Source organism: Lucilia sericata, unplaced genomic scaffold (genome assembly GCF_015586225.1).
Source record: "Lucilia sericata isolate MDLA Ls3-8-SP2 unplaced genomic scaffold, ASM1558622v1 Contig000294F_arrow, whole genome shotgun sequence".
In the NCBI taxonomy this organism is placed as follows: Eukaryota; Metazoa; Arthropoda; class Insecta; order Diptera; family Calliphoridae; genus Lucilia; species Lucilia sericata.
This window is the reverse complement of record NW_023994319.1, coordinates 70,001-91,852: the sequence shown is the minus strand read 5'-3', so window position 1 is coordinate 91,852 and position 21,852 is coordinate 70,001. Positions and strand designations below refer to the sequence as shown.

At 33.5% G+C, this 21,852-nt stretch overlaps 4 protein-coding genes and 1 pseudogene across 4 annotated transcripts in view; 2 read left to right on the top strand and 3 right to left on the bottom strand.

The window, feature by feature from the left end:
- Positions 1-8,217, bottom strand: part of LOC119603332 (protein Wnt-5) — a 117,184-nt gene extending 108,967 nt beyond the window's left edge. The window contains 5 exon segments of the mRNA XM_037955336.1: positions 4,654-6,268; positions 6,418-6,438; positions 6,510-6,576; positions 6,579-6,682; positions 8,036-8,217. Coding sequence (XP_037811264.1) covers positions 4,654-6,268; positions 6,418-6,438; positions 6,510-6,576; positions 6,579-6,682; positions 8,036-8,217 — 1,989 coding nt within the window.
- A 236-nt stretch (positions 8,218-8,453) lies between these two features.
- On the bottom strand, positions 8,454-8,933 carry LOC119603331 (annotated as a pseudogene).
- A 3,699-nt stretch (positions 8,934-12,632) lies between these two features.
- Positions 12,633-13,370, top strand: LOC119603337 (probable salivary secreted peptide). Its single transcript, XM_037955342.1, is given in 2 exon segments — positions 12,633-12,974; positions 13,047-13,370. Coding segments are annotated over 2 exon segments (399 nt in total). The 5' UTR covers positions 12,633-12,757; the 3' UTR covers positions 13,229-13,370.
- A 4,588-nt stretch (positions 13,371-17,958) lies between these two features.
- On the top strand, positions 17,959-18,715 carry LOC119603345 (probable salivary secreted peptide). Its single transcript, XM_037955354.1, has 2 exons — positions 17,959-18,366; positions 18,432-18,715. The coding sequence occupies exons 1-2, from the start codon at positions 18,181-18,183 to the stop codon at positions 18,606-18,608; spliced, it is 363 nt and encodes a 120-aa protein (XP_037811282.1). The 5' UTR covers positions 17,959-18,180; the 3' UTR covers positions 18,609-18,715.
- Positions 18,716-20,287: 1,572 nt separating this feature from the next.
- Positions 20,288-21,852, bottom strand: part of LOC119603346 (probable salivary secreted peptide) — a 5,110-nt gene continuing 3,545 nt past the window's right edge. Inside the window, exon 2 of the mRNA XM_037955355.1 lies at positions 20,288-20,486. Within this exon, the coding sequence (XP_037811283.1) occupies positions 20,310-20,486 (177 nt within the window). The 3' untranslated portion in view covers positions 20,288-20,309. The remainder of the gene's footprint in view (positions 20,487-21,852) is intronic.

Below are 21,852 nucleotides of genomic sequence, written 5' to 3'. Positions count from 1 at the left end.
ACAAGGGCCACAAGTACACACAAATATAAACCTAAAAAAAACAAGGACCCTTCTTTTTTTCATTTAAAGTCTCAATAAAGACAATACAATTGAAAACAAATAACAGAAAAAAAATAATGCTGAAAGGCAACCAACAACCAGTCAACTCCAGCTGGGTAATGTCAGCAGAGCATAATGTAAAACAGTATGAGTAATAAGTATGGATGTAATAGGTATTGTAATGCAACATATGATTTCCCAACATTTTCATATGTCAGCTACCACTGGCTAATTATTTCTGAAAGAGAACACACAGTCATAGAGTGTAGTTAAACTCTGATATTTAGGCGTGTTTAACGTAACTGTCAATGTCAAAAATGAAAATAAAAATTCTTAACATAAACCAAAATTCGCTGGAATCAGGATAACATACATACATTTTAAGAAATAGAGTATGGACAAGAGAACATACACACAAATATTGTATGTTCTACACACGGAAATTTCTCATTTTGAAATATTAATAATACTTGAATCACCACCACCACGACCAGAATGAACAATTATAATGAATACTTGTAACACTTTTGTGTGTGCAATACACACGCATATTTAAGGCCAATTTAGGATTAATGTGACCAACTATGAAGAAAATTATGACAAGTGGTTCTAGTATACAGACCAGTCTGTAGTCCAGACTATAATCTATCTTCTAGATTATATTCTACATTCCAGACTACAGCCTATCGTCTAGACTACAGTTTATGTTCCATACAAAAGTCTATAGTCTGGATTATATAATATAGTCTGGATATAGTATATAGTCTAGACTATAGCCCACAACATTGTCTGAAGTCCAGGCTCTAGACTACAGTCCAGCCTGTGGACTTTAGTCCGGGCTATAGTCTATAGTCCAGACTATCGTCTATCGTCCGGACTATCGCCTATAGTCCAGACTATCGCCTATAGTCCAGACTATCGCCTATAGTCCAGACTATCGAGTATAGTCCCAACTATGGTCTATAGTCCCGACTGTAGTATATAGTCCCGACTATAGTCTATAGTCCCTACTAAAGTCTGTAGTCCCGACTATAGTCTAGAGTCACGACTATAGTCTATAGTCGGAAATAAAGACTATAGTCTATTGTCACGACTATAGTCTATAGTCCCGACTATTGTCACGACTATAGTCTATAGTCCCGACTATAGTCTATAGTCCCGACTATAGTCTATAGTCCCGACTATAGTTTATAGTCCCGACTATCGTCTATAGTCACGACTATAGTTTATAGTCCCGACTATTGTCTATAGTCACGACTATAGTCCATAGTCCCGACTATAGTCTACAGTGCCGACTATAGTCTATAGTCCCGTCTATTGTCTATAGTCCCGTCTATTGTCTATAGTCACGACTATAGTCTATAGTACCCGACTATAGTCTATAGTCCCGACTATAGTCTATAGTCCCGACTATAGTCTACAGTCACGACTATAGTCTACAGTCACGACTATAGTCTACAGTCACGACTATAGTCTACAGTCACGACTATAGTCTACAGTCACGGCTATAGTCTACAGTCACGACTATAGTCTATAGTCACGACTACAGTTTATAGTCCCGACTATAGTCTATAGTTCTAACTATAGTCTATAGTCCAATCTATAGTCTTTAGTCCAATCTATAGTCTATAGTCCGTAGTCTATAGCCTTTAGTCCAGACAATAGGCCAGACTATAGAACAGACTATGGACATTAATCCAGGACTTTTTTTGACGATCATTTTAAGCATTTCTTATAACCGAACATAAAAATTAAGTTGGTCTTATTATGATGGACGCCTGCATAATTCCTGACATGCATTAGCTGCTTGATGATTGAAAAGCCACACATGCATTATGATGGCTTTCGAGAATTGTTCTCATTCTTATAAATTCTAATGAATGTAAATCAATCCATCATATTTAAGTATTCAAAAAAAGCAACAACGAGTAAAAAAAAGAAAGAAAATAATTCTATGAAATATGAAATATCATATGACATGCATCCTTGCATGTTGTTAATCAACTGAATTGCCAACCCTATTCGGAAACGGGAGTTTCCTTTTATACTTAAACAGGTTTTTGTTGTTGGTTAATACTTGTGTGAGTATTTAAAATTAAATCCTCTTTAAAACGCATTTCAATATTTTAATTTCACTCTTTATATTTTATTATATTTGTTTGGGCCTGTTTTTTAATAATTTTTCCATATATTTATTTAATACTTAAATCGGCTGAAATTTTTTGTTGAAGTGTTTCAATCAATTCTCGTCACTTTTATTTGACATTTAAAATTTTTGTATGCCCTGATAAATAAGCTTTTGGCTTTTGCCATTTGTATTAAGTTTTTTTAATGAAAAAATCAATTCATATCGAATTTATGCGATTCCATTCAATAGTTTCATATTAAAGTGGGTCATTATATTACCTTTCATGTGGATAGAGGCGAATTTTTTATACCCTGCCTTAATATAGTTAGATAGTAGTGATAAACGACCTCAGTATTTTGAATATTTAAAGAAAGTATATACAAATTCTACTATTTCAGATATATTCGATATAAATTTTAAATATCTTTCTATCGATGATGAATAAACTTACTTCATACTCTAAACTGTAGGGTATATATTATTCAAAGTCACTACTTTTACTTCAATAATATTGCTCCATATCTCCATTGTGTTATAATAGGCAATATACCTATTACAAAAACTCTGGTAATTTTTTATGGTTATCGTTAAAAGTATGGGAAAAAAACGAATCCACAACTCAAAATTTAATGCTACAATCATTTGCATTAAGTGCAATAATACCTCTTATTCTCCATTGTATCAACAATAATGCAGATTTTTCATTATTTTTTTCAACTCTCGTGTGTTTGCGGTAGTGATTTATTAAAGAAACGCGTGTCTCGTTTCGTTAATTTTCCTGCACTTTTTTAACCAAAGTCAGTGCAAATTTGTGCCTTCAAATGGCTTTGTTTTAAATTATGCAAAATTATTTAAATTATGCGTATCATGTCAGCATAAATTCATTAAAAAATCATGATTTCTTTCACGATATGTATGTTATATTTAAAGCTGCGACTGTGGATGAATTTATGCAAAAAATATTTGCTAATTTAGAACTTAATTCAAAAACAGAACTAGAACTAAACTAGAACTGAACTAGAACTGAACTAGAACTGAACTAGAACTGAACTAGAACTGAACTAGAACTGAACTAGAACTGAACTAGAACTGAACTAGAACTGAACTAGAACTGAACTAGAACTGAACTAGAACTGAACTAGAACTGAACTAGAACTGAACTAGAACTGAACTAGAACTGAACTAGAACTGAACTAGAACTGAACTAGAACTGAACTAGAACTGAACTAGAACTGAACTAGAACTGAACTAGAAATGAACTAACTGAACTAGAACTGAACTAGAACTGAACTAGAACTGAACTAGAACTGAACTAGAACTGAACTAGAACTAGAACTGAACTAGAACTGAACTAACTGAACTAGAACTAGAACTAGAACTGAACTAGAACTGAACTAGAACTGAACTAGACCTGAACTAGACCTGAACTAGAACTGAGCTAGAACTGAACTAGAACTGAACTAGAACTGAACTAGAACTGAACTAGAACTGAACTAGAACTGAACTAGAACTGAACTAGAACTGAACTAGAACTGAACTAGAACTGAACTAGAACTGAACTAGAACTGAACTAGAACTGAACTAGAACTAGCACTGAACTAGCACTGAACTAGAACTGAACTAGACTGAACTAGAACTGAACTAGAACTGAACTAGAACTGAACTAGAACTGAACTAGAACTGAACTAGAACTGAACTAGAACTGAACTAGAACTGAACTAGAACTGAACTGAACTAGAACTGAACTAGAACTGAACTGAACTAGAACTGAACTAGAACTGAACTAGAACTGAACTAGAACTGAACTAGAACTGAACTAGAACTGAACTAGAACTGAACTAGAACTGAACTAGAACTGAACTAGAACTGAACTAGAACTGAACTAGAACTGAACTAGAACTGAACTAGAACTGAACTAGAACTGAACTAGAACTGAACTAGAACTGAACTAGAACTGAACTAGAACTGAACTAGAACTGAACTAGAACTGAACTAGAACTGAACTAGAACTGAACTAGAACTGAACTAGAACTGAACTAGAACTGAACTAGAACTGAACTAGAACTGAACTAGAACTGAACTAGAACTGAACTAGAAACTGAACTAGAACTGAACTAGAACTGAACTAGAACTGAACTAGAACTGAACTACTGAACTAGAACTGAACTAGACTGAACTAGAACTGAACTAGAACTGAACTAGAACTGAACTAGAACTGAACTAGAACTGAACTAGAACTGAACTAGAACTGAACTAGAACTGAACTAGAACTGAACTAGAACTGAACTAGAACTGAACTAGAACTGCTCCAGAAAAGAAATATAACTTTCTTTTTATAAAATGTTGCTGGCGATTAAACTTCCAACAGTGCTCCAATTATTATGTCAGTTTTATTTTTATAAAAAAAGAATGATTGCAAAATTTCCGGAAAATACAAGCATGTATTTATATAAAACAATTCTAATAGATCTTAAAAATAAACTCACCTGTATCGCAGATCTCGCACCCCGACTTATGGCCGGCATAACACTAGTATGCAGAACACATTGTTTCTTCTGGCCATAGGTCATGCCATCGACCTGATAACAATTATCGGGATTCAAATCGATAGGTTCCGAATAGGCGGGTACCGTCGGACTAGCAGTTGTAGCATTAGGGGGCAACATACCAAATTGTTCGGGATTTGTAATGAGAAAATCTCTCCCACCACTTGCCGCTACCATTGAATCACGTTCTAAAAAAGCACTAGCACCATATTTTGAAGCAAATTTATCGTTACTCGATGACGAACGACCCGCTAGACCACCACCTATATTACGTCTTTTATGGGTGGATCTTACAAAACGTGAAAGAATTTGTAGATTTTCTTCTCCTCTTGAGTAACGTGAGTCGGTATTATTTATTTTAAAAGAATCGGGTATTTCAATTGACACGGCAAAACGTTTGGTGTTATTAATGGTCTGCATGTAGGGTTCATAGCGGGGCATATATTTCTCTTGTTCCCTTAACAAAGCCTCACGATCACGTTGGCGCTGTTGTTCTTCACGTTTGCGTTGTCGTATACATTTAGGGGATTCTGGATTGCGTACACAAGGTGGCAGTTTAGTGGGTTTTGTAGGACGTCTAGTAGTAGTGGTGGTGGTTGTCGTTGTGGTCGTTGTAGTGGTTGTTGTGCTGGTAGTACTAGCCGGACTGGAGTTTATTCTTCGGCCTTGACTATCCTTATTTTGATCGTTGAGTAGTAATACTTGTGGTACTATGGCAATTTTATCTTTATGCACCGGCTGTAGAAATGCCGACAAAGAATCCTCATCATCCTCATTGTGATAGTAGCCACCAAACGGTGGTGTTTGTGGTACTTTACTATTAACATTCAAAGAAGTGCCTTGCGAGTTTTTGCGTGTAGGAGGTGCTGCATATTGATATATCGGTCTCATGGGTACTTTGGGCATTGATGTGGTGGCTACTGGTTGAGGAACTTTTTGTTTATCTTTTTGTAGACTTGGAAATACCACAAATTTTGATTGGAAATTACTATCATGTTTCGTAAGATTCTGCAGAAATAATATATGTTTCTTTAAATCTTCTATATTTGAAGCAAACTCGGGTGTAGCCGGTGTTGTGGGCTTCTTAGTTGTTGTCGTTGTAGTTGTGGTTGCTTTTGTAGTGGCCGATAACATAGAACTTCTAGCCATTGTTTGTGCATAACGAGGATCTGGTTGTGAATTTTTCAATGCCATGGGCACTATAAATTTACGATCCTCATCGGTTAAACTGGCTGGTAAACCATTTTCATCTGTATCTTCATCGAGTAAAATAATTTGTTTTTGATCCATTTCTTCTTGAATGGGATGAAGTCGTCGCTGATTCTGCATTCTTTGACTGACGGCGGGTGAGACTTTTTTTGTAAGATTGGCTTTGACAAAACCCGTTTCTGAATCTCTCAAATCGACAGGTTTTATAAAAGTACCCAACTTCCGCAGACCCTCTTGATGCATTAAGGCCTGTTCGTCTTTTGTTATATTAAGCGGTATACTGTTATTGGCCAGTACTTCAAATTCATTCCGAAACTCAATGAAGGGAGATTTTAAACCAAGAGCTCTGTAAGAAAATAATAGAAAATTTCAAAATTAAATGAAGGAATAAAATAAGTCAGTATTTAGTAACAATTATATTCATTATTTCCTTTGATAAACTTTCAGTCCCAGGTAAAAATTTAGAAATTTTAGAATAAAACAAAATATTTTTACTTAAACAAAATATTCTCTAGACTTTATTTATTGTTTGGATTAACTTTATTATTACATAGTATATATATTTCTAATGCTTAAGAATTTTTGACTAATTTGGAGTTCCATAAATTTCCACCATACTTTTGATGCCGAAACCACGTTGACTAGTAAATGTATAGTGACAGCATCAGTATTGAGACCCCCAGTTGTTATTACAGCAGCAGCGCCGCCAAATGGCTTAACATCGGTGATTCTGATATAAGAAATTTTAGGAGGTGTTGGGCTCTAAAGTAAGGAAAACAGAACACAAGGAAGAAATTAAGAAATGAGTTTAGAAAACTAAATAGAATTGAACTAGAATTGAATTAGAACTGAACTAAAACTGAACTAAAACTGAACTAGAACTGAACTAGAACAGAACTAGAAAGAACTAGAACAGAACTAGGACAGAACTAGAACTAGAACAGACTAGAACAGAACTAGAACAGAACTAGAACAGAACTAGAACAGAACTAGAACAGAACTAGAACAGAACTAGAACAGAACTAGAACAGAACTAGAACAGAACTAGAACAGAACTAGAACAGAACTAGAACAGAACTAGAACAGAACTAGAACAGAACTAAACAGAACTAGAACAGAACTAGAACAGAACTAGAACAGAACAGAACTAGAACAGAACTAGAACAGAACTAGAACAGAACTAGAACAGAACTAGAACAGAACTAGAACAGAACTAGAAACAAATAGAATCGAAACTAGAACAGAACTAGACCAGAACTAGAACAGAACTAGAACAGAACTAGAACAAAACTAGAACAGAACTAGAACAGAACTAGAACAGAACTAGAACAGAACTAGAACAGAACTAGAACAGAACTAGAACAGAACTAGAACAGAACTAGAACAGAACTAGAACAGAACTAGAACAGAACTAGAACAGAACTAGACAGAACTAGAACAGAACTAGAACAGAACTAGCACAGAATAGCACTGAACTAGAACTGAACTAGAAGAACTAGAACTGAACTAGAACTGAACTAGAACTGAACTAGAACTGAACTAGAACTGAACTAGAAGAACTAGAACTGAACTAGAACTGAACTAGAACTGAACTAGAACTGAACTAGAACTGAACTAGAACTGAACTAGAACTGAACTAGAACTGAACTAGAACTGACTAGAACTGATACTAGAACTGAACTAGAATAGAAACTAGAACAGAACTAGAACAGAACTAGAACAGAACTAGAACAGAACTAGAACAGAACTAGAGCAGAACTAGAAACAGAACTATAGAACAAGAACTAGAACAGAACTAGAACAGAACTAGAATTGAACTAGAACAGAACTAGAACAAGAAATAGAACAGAACTAGAAAAGAACTAGAAAAGAACTAGAACTGAACTAGAACAGAACTAGAAACAGAACTAGAATCGAACTAAAACAGAACTAGAACAGAACTAGAATTGAACTAAAACATAACTAGAACAGAACTAGAACAGAACTAGAAAAGAACTATAACAGAACTAGAACTGAAACTAGAACTGAACTAGAACAGAACTAGAACAGAACTGTAACAGAACTAGAACAGAACTAGAACTAAAGTTTCTGGTTAAATACGATTCCAACTTACATCTCCTTTGTAACATAATCGTAAGTGGTTACTACTCCAAAAAATCCAGATTTTACAACCATTTGTCTAGCCAACAGAACTTCGTTTGTGTTATGTGTACCCCAGACATAATTATTCTTATGGGCGCTTATCAGACCGATTAAGCCAAAAACCAATAGGGCGCTAACTAGATATCTGGACATGTTTCAAATACTATGTATTCTAAGATATGTTATAAAATTTGAACTGTTTTTTACTAAGACAAATTCTAGTATTTATACAAAATTTGGGAAAACAGAAAATTATCTTCCATTACATTTAACAGTTGAGATATCAGAACTCTTTCACTATCTGTTATAGATATCACAAGAGATTTTGTAATATTTTTGCCCATGACACTTATCTTACAAAGTTTTACAAGTTTTCTGTAATTAAATACAAAATTTTATTGTTATTTTTTTAACAAAACTTATAAATTATATAGTATTTATTTATGTTATTTAACGACCCCAAATTCTCCACTTCATCTTTAATGCCGTGACCACGTTGTGATGTAAATCTAATGGTGGCTCCTTTGGAACCAGGGCCGCCACTAAGCAATTCAGCTGTGGCGCCATCTTTCTTCTTAGATCAGTCACCTTAATAGCAGTGATGGTGTAAGCATTGAGGCTCTATATAAATTAATAATTATTTGTAATATTCATATCATTGCCATTACTTTCTTATATTACACTTACATCTTGTTTTTGAAAACATATTTCTCTTTTACCACCAAGCCCAATACGAAGGCTTTACTAACGATCTTTTTCGATATCAGAGTATCCCGGCTGCCAATTTCTCCCCATAAATAATTATTGCCCGCACTAACTGATACGACAAGTGTTAACACCACAAAACTTAAAACCAATAAATTTTTCATATTTCTTCTGGAATTTTTTTGAATTAAAAATTGATTTCTTAAATAAATCATATTGCTAGATGTTGTGCCGTTTTTATAGCAACTATGGTCTAGGTTGGATTTAGCTAAACGTGATGTTTTTTTCTAAATTAATATTGTTATAGCACATGATTACTTGCCAACAGATAAAAGTATTTTTTAGAAATATAGTATATTTGTATTTCTACTATATATTTGTTGCACTTTAAATTAAACGATTAATAAGTTGGAGAGTACTTATAATTAATCATTTTTATTATTAAAATTGTATTAATTTTAAGTTTCATCGTTTTTTTATTAATGATTTTTTATCACAACCAAACAATTTGCATCAGTGATGCAATTTTGTTTTAGTACTTTTTTGTGATTCATAGAAAATGTATTATCTTATCAATGTATATAATTCTAGATTTACGAAGACTTATTCAGTACATAATTCTACAGCAGTTCTAGCTCAGTTCTAATTCAATTATAGTTCAGTTCCAGTTCTGTTGTAGTTCTGTTCTAGTTCTGTTCTAGTTCTGTTCCAGTTCTGTTCTAGTTCTGTACTGTTCTGTTCTAGTTCTGTTCTAGTTCTGTTGTAGTTCTGTTCTAGTTCCGTTCTAGTTCTGTTCTAGTTCTGTTCTAGTTCTGTTCTAGTTCTGTTCTAGTTCTGTTCTAGTTTGTTCTAGTTTTGTTCTAGTTCTGTTCTAGTTTTCTAGTTCTAGTTCTGTTCTAGTTCTATGTTCTAGTTCTGTTCTAGTTCTGTTCTAGTTCTGTTCTAGTTCTGTCTAGTTCTGTTCTAGTTCTGTTCTAGTTCTGTTCTAGTTCTGTTCTAGTTCTGTTCTAGTTCTGTTCTAGTTCTGTTCTAGTTCTGTTCTAGTTCTGTTCTAGTTCTGTTCTAGTTCTGTTCTAGTTCTGTTCTAGTTTGTTCTAGTTCTGTTCTAGTTCTGTTCTAGTTCTGTTCTAGTTCTGTTCTAGTTCTGTTCTAGTTCTGTTCTAGTTCTGTTCTAGTTCGTTCTAGTTCTGTTCTAGTTCTGTTCTAGTTCTGTTCTAGTTCTGTTCTAGTCTGTTCTAGTTATGTTCTAGTTTGTTCTAGTTCTGTTCTAGTTCTGTTCTAGTTCTGTTCTAGTTCTGTTCTAGTTCTGTTCTAGTTCTGTTCTAGTTCTGTTCTAGTTCTGTTCTAGTTCTGTTCTAGTTCTGTTCTAGTTCTGTTCTAGTTCTGTTCTAGTTCTGTTCTAGTTCTGTTCTAGTTTGTTCTAGTTCTGTTCTAGTTCTGTTCTAGTTCGTTCTAGTTCTGTTCTAGTTCTGTTCTAGTTCTGTTCTAGTTCTGTTCTAGTTCTGTTCTAGTTCTGTTCTAGTTCTGTTCTAGTTCTAGTTTGTTCTAGTTCTAGTTCTGTTCTGTTTAGTTCTGTTCTAGTTCTGTTCTAGTTCTGTTCTAGTTCTGTTCTAGTTCTGTTCTAGTTCTGTTCTAGTTCTGTTCTAGTTCTGTTCTAGTTCTGTTCTAGTTTGTTCTAGTTCTGTTCTAGTTCTGTTCTAGTTCTGTTCTAGTTCTGTTCTAGTTCTGTTCTAGTTCTGTTCTAGTTCTGTTCTAGTTCTGTTCTAGTTCTGTTCTAGTTCTGTTCTAGTTCTGTTCTAGTTCTGTTCTAGTTCTGTTCTAGTTCTGTTCTAGTTCTGTTCTAGTTCTGTTCTAGTTCTGTTCTAGTTCTGTTCTAGTTCTGTTCTAGTCTGTTCTAGTTCTGTTCTAGTTCTGTTCTAGTTCTGTCTAGTTCTGTTCTAGTTCTGTTCTAGTTCTGTTCTAGTTCTGTTCTAGTTCTGTTCTAGTTCTGTTCTAGTTCTGTTCTAGTTCTGTTCTAGTTCTGTTCTAGTTCTGTTCTAGTTCTGTTCTAGTTCTGTTCTAGTTCTGTTCTAGTGTATCTGTTCTAGTTCTGTTCTAGTTCTGTTCTAGTTCTGTTCTAGTTCTGTTCTAGTTCTGTTCTAGTTCTGTTCTAGTTCTGTTCTAGTTCTGTTCTAGTTCTGTTCTAGTTCTGTTCTAGTTCTGTTCTAGTTCTAGTTTGTCTAGTTCTCTGTTCTGTTCTGTTCTGTTCTGTTGTTCTAGTTCTGTTCGTTCTGTTCTGTTCTGTTCTAGTTCTGTTATGTTCTGTTCTAGTTCTGTTCTAGTTCTGTTCTAGTTCTGTTCTAGTTCTGTTCTAGTTCTGTTCTAGTTCTGTTCTAGTTCTGTTCTAGTTCTGTTCTAGTTCTGTTCTAGTTCTGTTCTAGTTCTGTTCTAGTTCTGTTCTAGTTCTGTTCTAGTTCTGTTCTAGTTCTGTTCTAGTTCTGTTCTAGTTCTGTTCTAGTTCGTTCTAGTTGTTCTAGTTCTGTTCTAGTTCTGTTCTAGTTCTGTCTAGTTCTGTTCTAGTTCTGTTCTAGTTCTGTTCTAGTTCTGTTCTAGTTCTGTTCTAGTTCTGTTCTAGTTCTGTTCTAGTTCTGTTCTAGTTCTGTTCTAGTTCTGTTCTAGTTCTGTTCTAGTTCGTTTAGTTCTGTTCTAGTGTCTAGTGTTCTAGTTCTGTTCTAGTTCTGTTCTAGTTCTGTTCTAGTTCTGTTCTAGTTCTGTTCTAGTTCTGTTCTAGTTCTGTTCTAGTTCGTTCTAGTTCTGTTCTAGTTCTGTTCTAGTTCTGTTCTAGTTCTGTTCTAGTCTGTTCTAGTTCTGTTCTAGTTCTGTTCTAGTTCTGTTCTAGTTCTGTTCTAGTTCTGTTCTAGTTCTGTTCTAGTTCTGTTCTAGTTCTGTTCTAGTTCTGTTCTAGTTCTGTTCTAGTTCTGTTCTAGTTCTGTTCTAGTTCTGTTCTAGTTCTGTTTATTTCTAGTTCTGTTCTAGTTCTGTTCTGTTCTGTTCTAGTTCTGTTCTAGTTGTCTAGTTCTGTTCTAGTTCTAGTTGTTCTAGTTCTGTTCTAGTTCTGTCTCTAGTTCTGTTCTAGTTCTGTTCTAGTTCTGTTCTAGTTCTGTTCTAGTTCTGTTCTAGTTCTGTTCTAGTTCTGTTCTAGTTCTGTTCTAGTTTCTGTTCTAGTTCTGTTCTAGTTCTGTTCTAGTTCTGTTCTAGTTCTGTTCTAGTTCTGTTCTAGTTCTGTTCTAGTTTTGTTCTAGTTCTGTTTTAGTTCAGTTCTAGTTCAGTTCTTTCAGTTCTAGTTCAGTTCTAGTTCAGTTCTAGTTCAGTTCTAGTCAGTTCTAGTTCAGTTCTAGTTCAGTTCTAGTTCAGTTGTTTTTCTAGTTCAGTTCTAGTTCAGTTCTAGTTCTGTTCTAGTTCTGTTCTAGTTCTGTTCTAGTTCTGTTCTAGTTCTAGTTCTGTTCTAGTTTTGTTCTAGTTCTGTTCTAGTAATAGTTCTGTTCTATTCTAGTTCTGTTCTACTTCTGTTGTAGTTCTGTTCTCTTCTAGTTGCAGTTTAAGTTCAGCTCATAATTATTATAACATAGCGCTAAAAAATCTCTCAGTTAAACTTAAACTTGCTAATACATAATGTGGTCGTTGTACGAGAATAATTTCCCTAAGTGATTCATATTTAATAGTTGTTAAGTATTGTCTACATAATAAATAAAACATGGTGTGGTACGTGGCTTTCAATTCCCTCGCAAAAACCCCTTTCTTACAATAATCGCATTTGTGTATTCTGTCGGTTTGTGAAAAAATAGAGCAAATACACTCAAAATGTTTAAGATAATAAATAGAAACCAGCTGGCTTGAATAATTGCTGTTGGAGCTAATTAATTAGTTTGAAATCGTAATTGCTGCTAGCATCTCATAAAAATAATACACCCTTTAAACTAAAAATAGAAAAAATATTTTACAAAGAAAAATGTTAAACAAATTTAAAATTTTATTAATATTAATAATACTGAATGTGTTAACTCATGATGATGTTTTAGCGGCCAAAAGTGAAAATATTAACACTCATGATGCCATTTGGGGAGCACGTAGTCAACGAGATGTGCATATGAGTAGACAAATTGTTGTGGACAAGGCCAAAACTATGCGTGTTATAAGTGGAGATTATGAGTTTAGACCAAAAGTAAGTTTTGCTGTTTTTTTTTTTTTTTTTAAATACAAATTCTGATTTGTTAATTAATTTTTTAAAACATTTACAGCCTGGTGATTGCATTATGGTCGAACAATAACTCAAATCCAAGTTACCGATCAATACAAAAATGGCAATGGTGGTTATGCCACCTTAAAGGATGGTGGTCCCAGCACCCATTATGCTGTCATTCATTTAAAATCTCAACGTAATCATGGCTATAATTTCATTATTGACATTTATGGTCAATAACTGTATTTGTTTTTAGTTAATTAATGCAAAGATAAATTAAATGAAATACGCCGAAAAACTATTTACTGTTATTATTATAAATCGAGTTTATTTTGTAGACTTTTAATTAAAATTGTAAATAAATGATTTCGTATGAAAATTATTTAAATACACATTTTTGTTTATTTTAGAATGTATGTAAGTAAGAACATTTGTTAGGTAATAGTCGAATAGATGATAAGCTACAGTAATTATTATGGACATATTAACTCATTTATTAGATTTATGCTTATATTTTAGATCAGATCTAATTCAGTTCTAGTTCAGTTCTGGTTCAGTACTGGTTCAGTTCTAGTTCAGTTCTAGTTCAGTTCTAATTCAGTTCTAGTTCTAGTTCAGTTCTAGTTCAGTTCTAGTTCAGTTCTAGTTCAGTTCTAGTTCAGTTCTAATTCAGTTCTAGTTCAGTTCTAGTTCAGTTCTAATTCAGTTCTAGTTCAGTTTTAGTTCAGTTCTAGTTCAGTTCTAGTTCAGTTCTAGTTCAGTTCTAGTTCAGTTCTAGTTCAGTTCTAGTTCAGTTCTAGTTCAGTTCTAGTTCAGTTCTAGTTCAGTTCTAGTTCAGTTCTAGTTCAGTTCTAGTTCAGTTCTAGTTCAGTTCTAGTTCAGTTCTAGTTCAGTTCTAGTTCAGTTCTAGTTCAGTTCTAGTTCAGTTCTAGTTCAGTTCTAGTTCAGTTCTAGTTCAGTTCTAGTTCAGTTCTAGTTCAGTTCTAGTTCAGTTCTAGTTCAGTTCTAGTTCAGTTCTAGTTCAGTTCTAGTTCAGTTCTAGTTCAGTTTAGTTCAGTTCTAGTTCAGTTCTAGTTCAGTTCTAGTTCAGTTCTAGTTCAGTTCTAGTTCAGTTCTAGTTCAGTTCTAGTTCAGTTCTAGTTCAGTTCTAGTTCAGTTCTAGTTCAGTTCTAGTTCAGTTCTAGTTCAGTTCTAGTTCAGTTCTAGTTCAGTTCTAGTTCAGTTCTAGTTCAGTTCTAGTTCAGTTCCAGTTCAGTTTTAGTTCAGTTCTAGTTCAGTTCTAGTTCAGTTCTAGTTCAGTTCTAGTCAGTTCTAGTTCAGTTCTAGTTCAGTTCTAGTTCAGTTCTAGTTCAGTTCTAGTTCAGTTCTAGTTCAGTTCTAGTTCAGTTCTAGTTCAGTTCTAGTTCAGTTCTAGTTCAGTTAGTTCAGTTCTAGTTCAGTTCTAGTTCAGTTCTAGTTCATTCTAGTTCAGTTCTAGTTCAGTTCTAGTTCAGTTCTAGTTCAGTTCTAGTTCAGTTCTAGTTCAGTTCTAGTTCAGTTCTAGTTCAGTTCTAGTTCAGTTCTAGTTCAGTTCTAGTTCAGTTCTAGTTCAGTTCTAGTTCAGTTTAGTTCAGTTCTAGTTCAGTTCTAGTTCAATTCTAGTTCAATTCTAGTTCAGTTCTAGTTCAGTTTTAGTTCAGTTCTAGTTCAGTTCTAGTTCATTCTAGTTCAATTCTAGTTCAGTTCTAGTTCAGTTCTAGTTCAGTTCTAGTTCAGTTCTAGTTCAGTTCTAGTTCAGTTCTAGTTCAGTTCTAGTTCAGTTCTAGTTCAGTTCTAGTTCAGTTCTAGTTCAGTTCTAGTTCAGTTCTAGTTCAGTTCTAGTTCAGTTCTAGTTCAGTTCTAGTTCAGTTCTAGTTCAGTTCTAGTTCAGTTCTAGTTCAGTTCTAGTTCAGTTCTAGTTCAGTTCTAGTTCAGTTCTAGTTCAGTTCTAGTTCAGTTCTAGTTCAGTTCTAGTTCAGTTCTAGTTCAGTTCTAGTTCAGTTCTAGTTCAGTTCTAGTTCAGTTCTAGTTCAGTTCTAGTTCAGTTCTAGTTCAGTTCTAGTTCAGTTCTAGTTCAGTTCTAGTTCAGTTCTAGTTCAGTTCTAGTTCAGTTCTAGTTCAGTTCTAGTTCAGTTCTAGTTCAGTTCTAGTTCAGTTCTAGTTCAGTTCTAGTTCAGTTTCAGTTCAGTTCTAGTTCAGTTCTAGTTCAGTTCTAGTTCAGTTCTAGTTCAAGTTCTAGTTCAGTTCTAGTTCAGTTCTAGTTCAGTTCTAGTTCAGTTCTAGTTCAGTTCTAGTTCAGTTCTAGTTCAGTTCTAGTTCAGTTCTAGTTCAGTTCTAGTTCAGTTCTAGTTCAGTTCTAGTTCAGTTAGTTCAGTTCTAGTTCAGTTCTAGTTCAGTTCTAGTTCAGTTCTAGTTCAGTTCTAGTTCAGTTCTAGTTCAGTTCTAGTTCAGTTCTAGTTCAGTTCTAGTTCAGTTCTAGTTCAGTTCTAGTTCAGTTCTAGTTCAGTTCTAGTTCAGTTCTAGTTCAGTTCTAGTTCAGTTCTAGTTCAGTTCTAGTTCAGTTCTAGTTCAGTTCTAGTTCAGTTCTAGTTCAGTTCTAGTTCAGTTCTAGTTCAGTTCTAGTTCAGTTCTAGTTCAGTTCTAGTTCAGTTCTAGTTCAGTTCTAGTTCAGTTCTAGTTCAGTTCTAGTTCAGTTCTAGTTCAGTTCTAGTTCAGTTCTAGTTCAGTTCTAGTTCAGTTCTAGTTCAGTTCTAGTTCAGTTCTAGTTCAGTTCTAGTTCAGTTCTAGTTCAGTTCTAGTTCAGTTCTAGTTCAGTTCTAGTTCAGTTCTAGTTCAGTTCTAGTTCAGTTCTAGTTCAGTTCTAGTTCAGTTCTAGTTCAGTTCTAGTTCAGTTCTAGTTCAGTTCTAGTTCAGTTTAGTTCAGTTCTAGTTCAGTTCTAGTTCAGTTCTAGTTCAGTTCTAGTTCAGTTCTAGTTCAGTTCTAGTTCAGTTCTAGTTCAGTTCTAGTTCAGTTCTAGTTCAGTTCTAGTTCAGTTCTAGTTCAGTTCTAGTTCAGTTCTAGTTCAGTTCTAGTTCAGTTCTAGTTCAGTTCTAGTTCAGTTCTAGTTCGTTCTAGTTCAGTTCTAGTTCAGTTCTAGTTCAGTTCTAGTTCAGTTCTAGTTCAGTTCTAGTTCAGTTCTAGTTCAGTTCTAGTTCAGTTCTAGTTCAGTTCTAGTTCAGTTCTAGTTCAGTTCTAGTTCAGTTCTAGTTCAGTTCTAGTTCAGTTCTAGTTCAGTTCTAGTTCAGTTCTAGTTCAGTTCTAGTTCAGTTCTAGTCAGTTCTAGTTCAGTTCTAGTTCAGTTCTAGTTCAGTTCTAGTTCAGTTCTAGTTCAGTTCTAGTTCAGTTCTAGTTCAGTTAGTTCAGTTATAGTCAGTTCTAGTAGTCTAGTTCAGTTCTAGTTCAGTTCTAGTTCAGTTCTAGTTCAGTTCTAGTTCAGTTCTAGTTCAGTTCTAGTTCAGTTCTAGTTCAGTTCTAGTTCAGTTCTAGTTCAGTTCTAGTTCAGTTCTAGTTCAGTTCTAGTTCAGTTCTAGTCAGTTCTAGTTCAGTTTCTAGTTCAGTTCTAGTTTCAGTTCTAGTTCAGTTCTAGTTCTGTCAGTTCTAGTTCAGTTCTAGTTCAGTTCTAGTTCAGTTCTAGTTCAGTTCTAGTTCAGTTCTAGTTCAGTTCTAGTTCAGTTCTAGTTCAGTTCTAGTTCAGTTTCTAGTTCAGTTCTAGTTCAGTTCTAGTTCAGTTCTAGTTCAGTTCTAGTTCAGTTCTAGTTCAGTTCTAGTTCAGTTCTAGTTCAGTTCTAGTCAGTTCTAGTTAGTTTTAGTTCAGTTCTAGTTCAATTCTAGTTCAATTCTAGTTCAGTTCTAGTTCAGTTCTAGTTCAGTTCTAGTTCAGTTTCTAGTTCAGTTCTAGTTCAGTTCTAGTTCAGTTCTAGTTCAGTTCTAGTTCAGTTTTAGTTCAGTTCTAGTTCAGTTCTAGTTCAATTCTAGTTCAATTCTAGTTTCAGTTCTAGTTCAGTTCTAGTTCAGTTCTAGTTCAGTTCTAGTTCAGTTCTTAGTTCAGTTCTAGTTCAGTTCTAGTTCAGTTCTAGTTCAGTTCTAGTTCAGTTCTAGTTCTGTTCTAGTTCAGTTCTAGTTCAGTTCTAGTTTAATTCTAATTCAAACGGATATTGGGTTTTAGACAATACAAACATCAACTCAAGCGTCTAAAACCATGTGCAGGGTGTAAACGCAAACACTGCATTATAATAATATAGTTTCATGTTCAAATGATGATATTAAAACCTCAACATAAATGTTTAATCAATGTCAATATCAATTGTCAATAACAAAAGAGGATTTTTTTTCTGGGGTTTAGTAAAGTTCAAAAATAATTATTGGTCGTTTTTGTGATTTTCGTTTTATTTATTTTGCAAATGATTAGATAATTAGGTAATTGACACATTGAAATTATTTTTGCATTTGCTTCCCTGTAGGTGTATTTATTTGGGAAAAAAGGATTAAAATGAACAAGTAGCATTAGCAATTACTTTGACACACAAATAGGTAATTATTTTCAAATATGTAATTATAACTTAGCAAAGATTTATACAGTAATAATTTAAATTAATGTGTAAATTAAAAGAGACTAGAAAATTCAAATAAGCTGTTGTATTTTCCATATAGTGCTCCCTTGGAGAAAATAAACAAAACGCCTCTGTTTGAATGTTAAAAAAATAGATAACTTTTGCCTAATTTTAGGCTGCAAGAAAAAAAATTCAGCCGTTTTTTATTTAAACAACACCGGGTGTCTAGATAAAATTTAACTATCTTGTTTATTCAAGACTGATGTAAAAATAAAAAAAAACAATTGTTATTATTTAATTGATAAGATAACAATGTGCTGTACGGAGAATTTTAGCAAACACTGGAAAAAAAGTACAATACAAATGAAAAAAAAAAAACAATAATTTATTAATTCGTCAAGAACAGAACCACAAGTGTGAATGATTCACATTTAAGATGTGAAAACAATTTTAAAACTAAAATAAAAAACAGATATATAATAACATATGTACACGCAACAAAATGTTATATAGATCTAGTACGATATCGACACTTAAAACGTAAACACACTGGTTAAACTATTGAGCGAAAATTAATTAAGAATATGAAATCCTTAACCGTATTAAGCATTTTAGCAGGAGCTATACTATTGCTAACCGTAGTAGTTCAGGCCAATAATATAACCTGGGGTTATGTAGGACCCTACGATCGTCTATTGGCCACCGATTATGTTTATAAGCCAAGCAGTTGGTTTAGCAAACAAACCGCTACAGTTGTCTATCCACCTAAGGTAAGTTTCAAATAATATAATTTTTATTCCAAAGTTTGAAAAATTGAAAACGGTATATATTTTAGGGACATATCAACTATGTGACTCTGACTGCTATTAAGGCCTGGGATTATGGTGGCCGCAAAAACTTTGGTTATGCCTCTTTGGTAAAGGGAGGTCCTGGTCATCGTAACGCTACTATTTATTTGAAGTCTCAAAGTGGCAAAGCTTTGAATTTCACCATTCAATATTTTGGACGTTAAAGGGAATTTTTTTAAGTTATTACTCGTCGATCATTATTAAGAAACAGTGTGAAATTTTTTTTTTTTTAAAAATTGTGTTTAAAACAAATAAATTTGAATGACTAGAATCATTTTCTGTTTGTCATACATATGTACATATGTAAATACGTATTGGATAAAAGTATATAAATATGAATAGAAGTTTCTGGAATTACCGCTAAATCTTTTGGACTTGACAAAGAAATAAACTAGAACTGAACTAGAACTGAAATAGAAGTGAACTAGAAGTGAACTAGAACTGAACTAGAACTGAACTAGAACTGAACTAGAACTGAACTAGAACTGAACTAGAACTGAACTAGAACTGAACTAGAACTGAACTAGAACTGAACTAGAACTGAACTAGAACTGAACTAGAACTGAACTAGAACTGAACTGAACTAGAACTGAACTAGAACTGAACTAGAACTGAACTAGAACTGAACTAGAACTGAACTAGAACTGAACTAGAACTGAACTAGAACTGAACTGAACTAGAACTGAACTAGAACTGAACTAGAACTGAACTAGAACAGAACTAGAACAGAACTAGAACTGAACTAGAACAGAACTAGAACAGAACTAGAACAGAACTAGAACAGAACTAGAACAGAACTAGAACAGAACTAGAACAGAACTAGGACTGAACTAGAACTGAACTAGAACAGAACTAGAACAGAACTAGAACAGAACTAGAACAGAACTAGAACAGAACTAGAACAGAACTAGAATAGAACTAGAACTGAACTAGAACAGAACTAGAACAGAACTAGAACAGAACTAGAACAGAACTAGAACAGAACTAGAACTGAACTAGAACTGAACTAGAACTGAACTAGAACTGAACTAGAACTGAACTAGAACTGAACTAGAACTGAACTAGAACTGAACTAGAACTGAACTAGAACTGAACTAGAACTGAACTAGAACTGAACTAGAACTGAACTAGAACTGAACTAGAACTGAACTAGAACTGAACTAGAACTGAACTAGAACTCAACTAGAACTCAACTAGAACTCAACTAGAACTTAACTAGAACTGAACTAGAACTGAACTAGAACTGAACTAGAACTGAACTAGAACTGAACTAGAATTGAACTAGAAATGAAGAGAATATGTAGAGAATCTCTACTAGAGATATTAAATCTGCATTTCTCTAACATTTGAGATCGTATTAGAATTGATCGTGAATTCACTGATCATAACCAGACCTTAAATTTTGCTTGAAATAGATAGGTAGCTCTCTGCTTACAGAGACAAAATATTGTATAATTTTTTTTATTAATATCAGCTGAACAAGCAATTACAAGTTCAAAAAACTCAAGTTATAAACAAAATGTCAATGGTATTTAAAAACACTTGAGGCGAATCCGCTAAAAAAACCTTTTAGAGACAGAGATTTTTTTGACATTTATGAGATTTTTCAAACCAGAGCTGTCAATGGAGTATTGTATTAATATTTTTATTTATTTTCCAATATGAATACAATTTTTAGTAGCATTTTTACTACAAACTTAAATTCACTTTCTTATATATTTTTTTTGGGTGGGTTTTATTAATGAAATTATTTTTCTTTCAATTAACATACATATTAAACCATAAACATAATTAAATATTTTCTTTATTTTAAATTTAAGTATAATAAAAAAAACTTCATATATTTTTATTAAAAAATATTTTTGTTATTTGCCATAAATTTCTACACGGAACATAAGACCATAATTGTATTGTGACTGCAGTTTAATGTTGACAAAATTGAAACCGGGTCCACCTGAATATATGGTTGCATGTCCGCCGGTGCCGTTTGTCACCTGATCGAAAGCTCTGATGCCGGTAATGATGCGTCCATTACCAATGCCCTGTTATGTTTTTAGATGAAAATACATTGTTAAAAATATGGAGATTAAAGAGGGTATAAGTAAAGCAGTGGTGTTGGATCAAACATTGATGGTTTAGATTTTTAAAAATTTAAAATTTTTTCTTTAACACAGTTTGGAATTTAGTGTATTTTCCCCGAAACCCTAAAACTCAAAATTATTTGAATTTTTTTTATGAATTTTAATGACTCTGTTATGGTTTGAAATGAAGAAATCGAAAATTAGTTTTTGCAAAAAAAAAATGAGGTTTTAATAGATATCAAACTTATTTGGAAGTTTTAAAAAGTTTTTCTACTCCAAAATATTTCTACCCTTTATAGAACTTATAGGAAGATAATGTTTAGTAAAACATCCACTCTTCAGTTCTAAATCATTGCTGTGGACTATTCAGCTCTCTCAAACGATTGAAGTAGTAATCGATATGAAGGATATCTCTTCAGTTCTAAATCATTGCTGTGGACTATTCAGCTCTCTCAACCGATTCAAGTAGTAATCGATATGAAGGATATTTTTTATGTTTAAAATGTAGATAACTTGAAACTTTCAGAAAAGCGTTGGATCTTCTTCCGAAAACTCCTACCATGGGAATCTATTTATAAAATCTGCGAACCTGTTTTAGTCAGGCTGAAAGTACTTTTTTGTACCCAAATTTGTTTATATACTCTAAAATACTCTATGATAAATCTCATCAGAAACCCAAATTATGTGAAATACTTTTTTGACATAATCCTCGAAAAAAAAAAAAACGTATAGCTTTGTCCTAAATATGACACCATTTTTCGGTGTAAAGCGATACCAGAGTCTTCATTCAAAAATCCATCCGCTCTTCAGTTCTGAAACTAAACTTCACATGATTCAGAAAGTAATTGGTACAAGGACCTTTTATATCTTTGACCTATTAGAACAATTTAAAATGGCGAAACTGAAATCATTATCATTGTGCCTCAGTGAGGATAGTGTTAGTGTTCTAGTCTTTCAGAACGGAGGTCGTGGGTTCGATTCCCAAGAGAGGCGCTGGTAACGGTGGTAATAGACGTGATGGGGCCTTGGTGTATTTATTTCTTAACTAACTAACTAACTAACTAACTAACTAACTAACTAACTAACTAACTAACTAACTAACTAACTAACTAACTAACTAACTAACTAACTAACTAACTAACTAACTAACTAACTAACTAACTACTAACTAACTAACTACTAACTAACTAACTACTAACTAACTAACTAACTAACTAACTAACTAACTAACTAACTAACTACTAACTAACTAACTAACTAACTAACTAACTAACTAACTAACTAACTAACTAACTAACTACTAACTAACTAACTAACACTAACTAAC

What these genes read in the sequence shown, in the direction of transcription:
- LOC119603345 (XM_037955354.1), top strand. Translation starts at nt 18,181, where the DNA reads ATGAAATCCTTAACCGTATTAAGCATTTTAGCAGGAGCTATACTATTG. An exon ending in CAGTTGTCTATCCACCTAAG is followed by an intron (nt 18,367 to 18,431) that starts GTAAGTTTCAAA and finishes TATATATTTTAG; the next exon opens with GGACATATCAACTATGTGAC.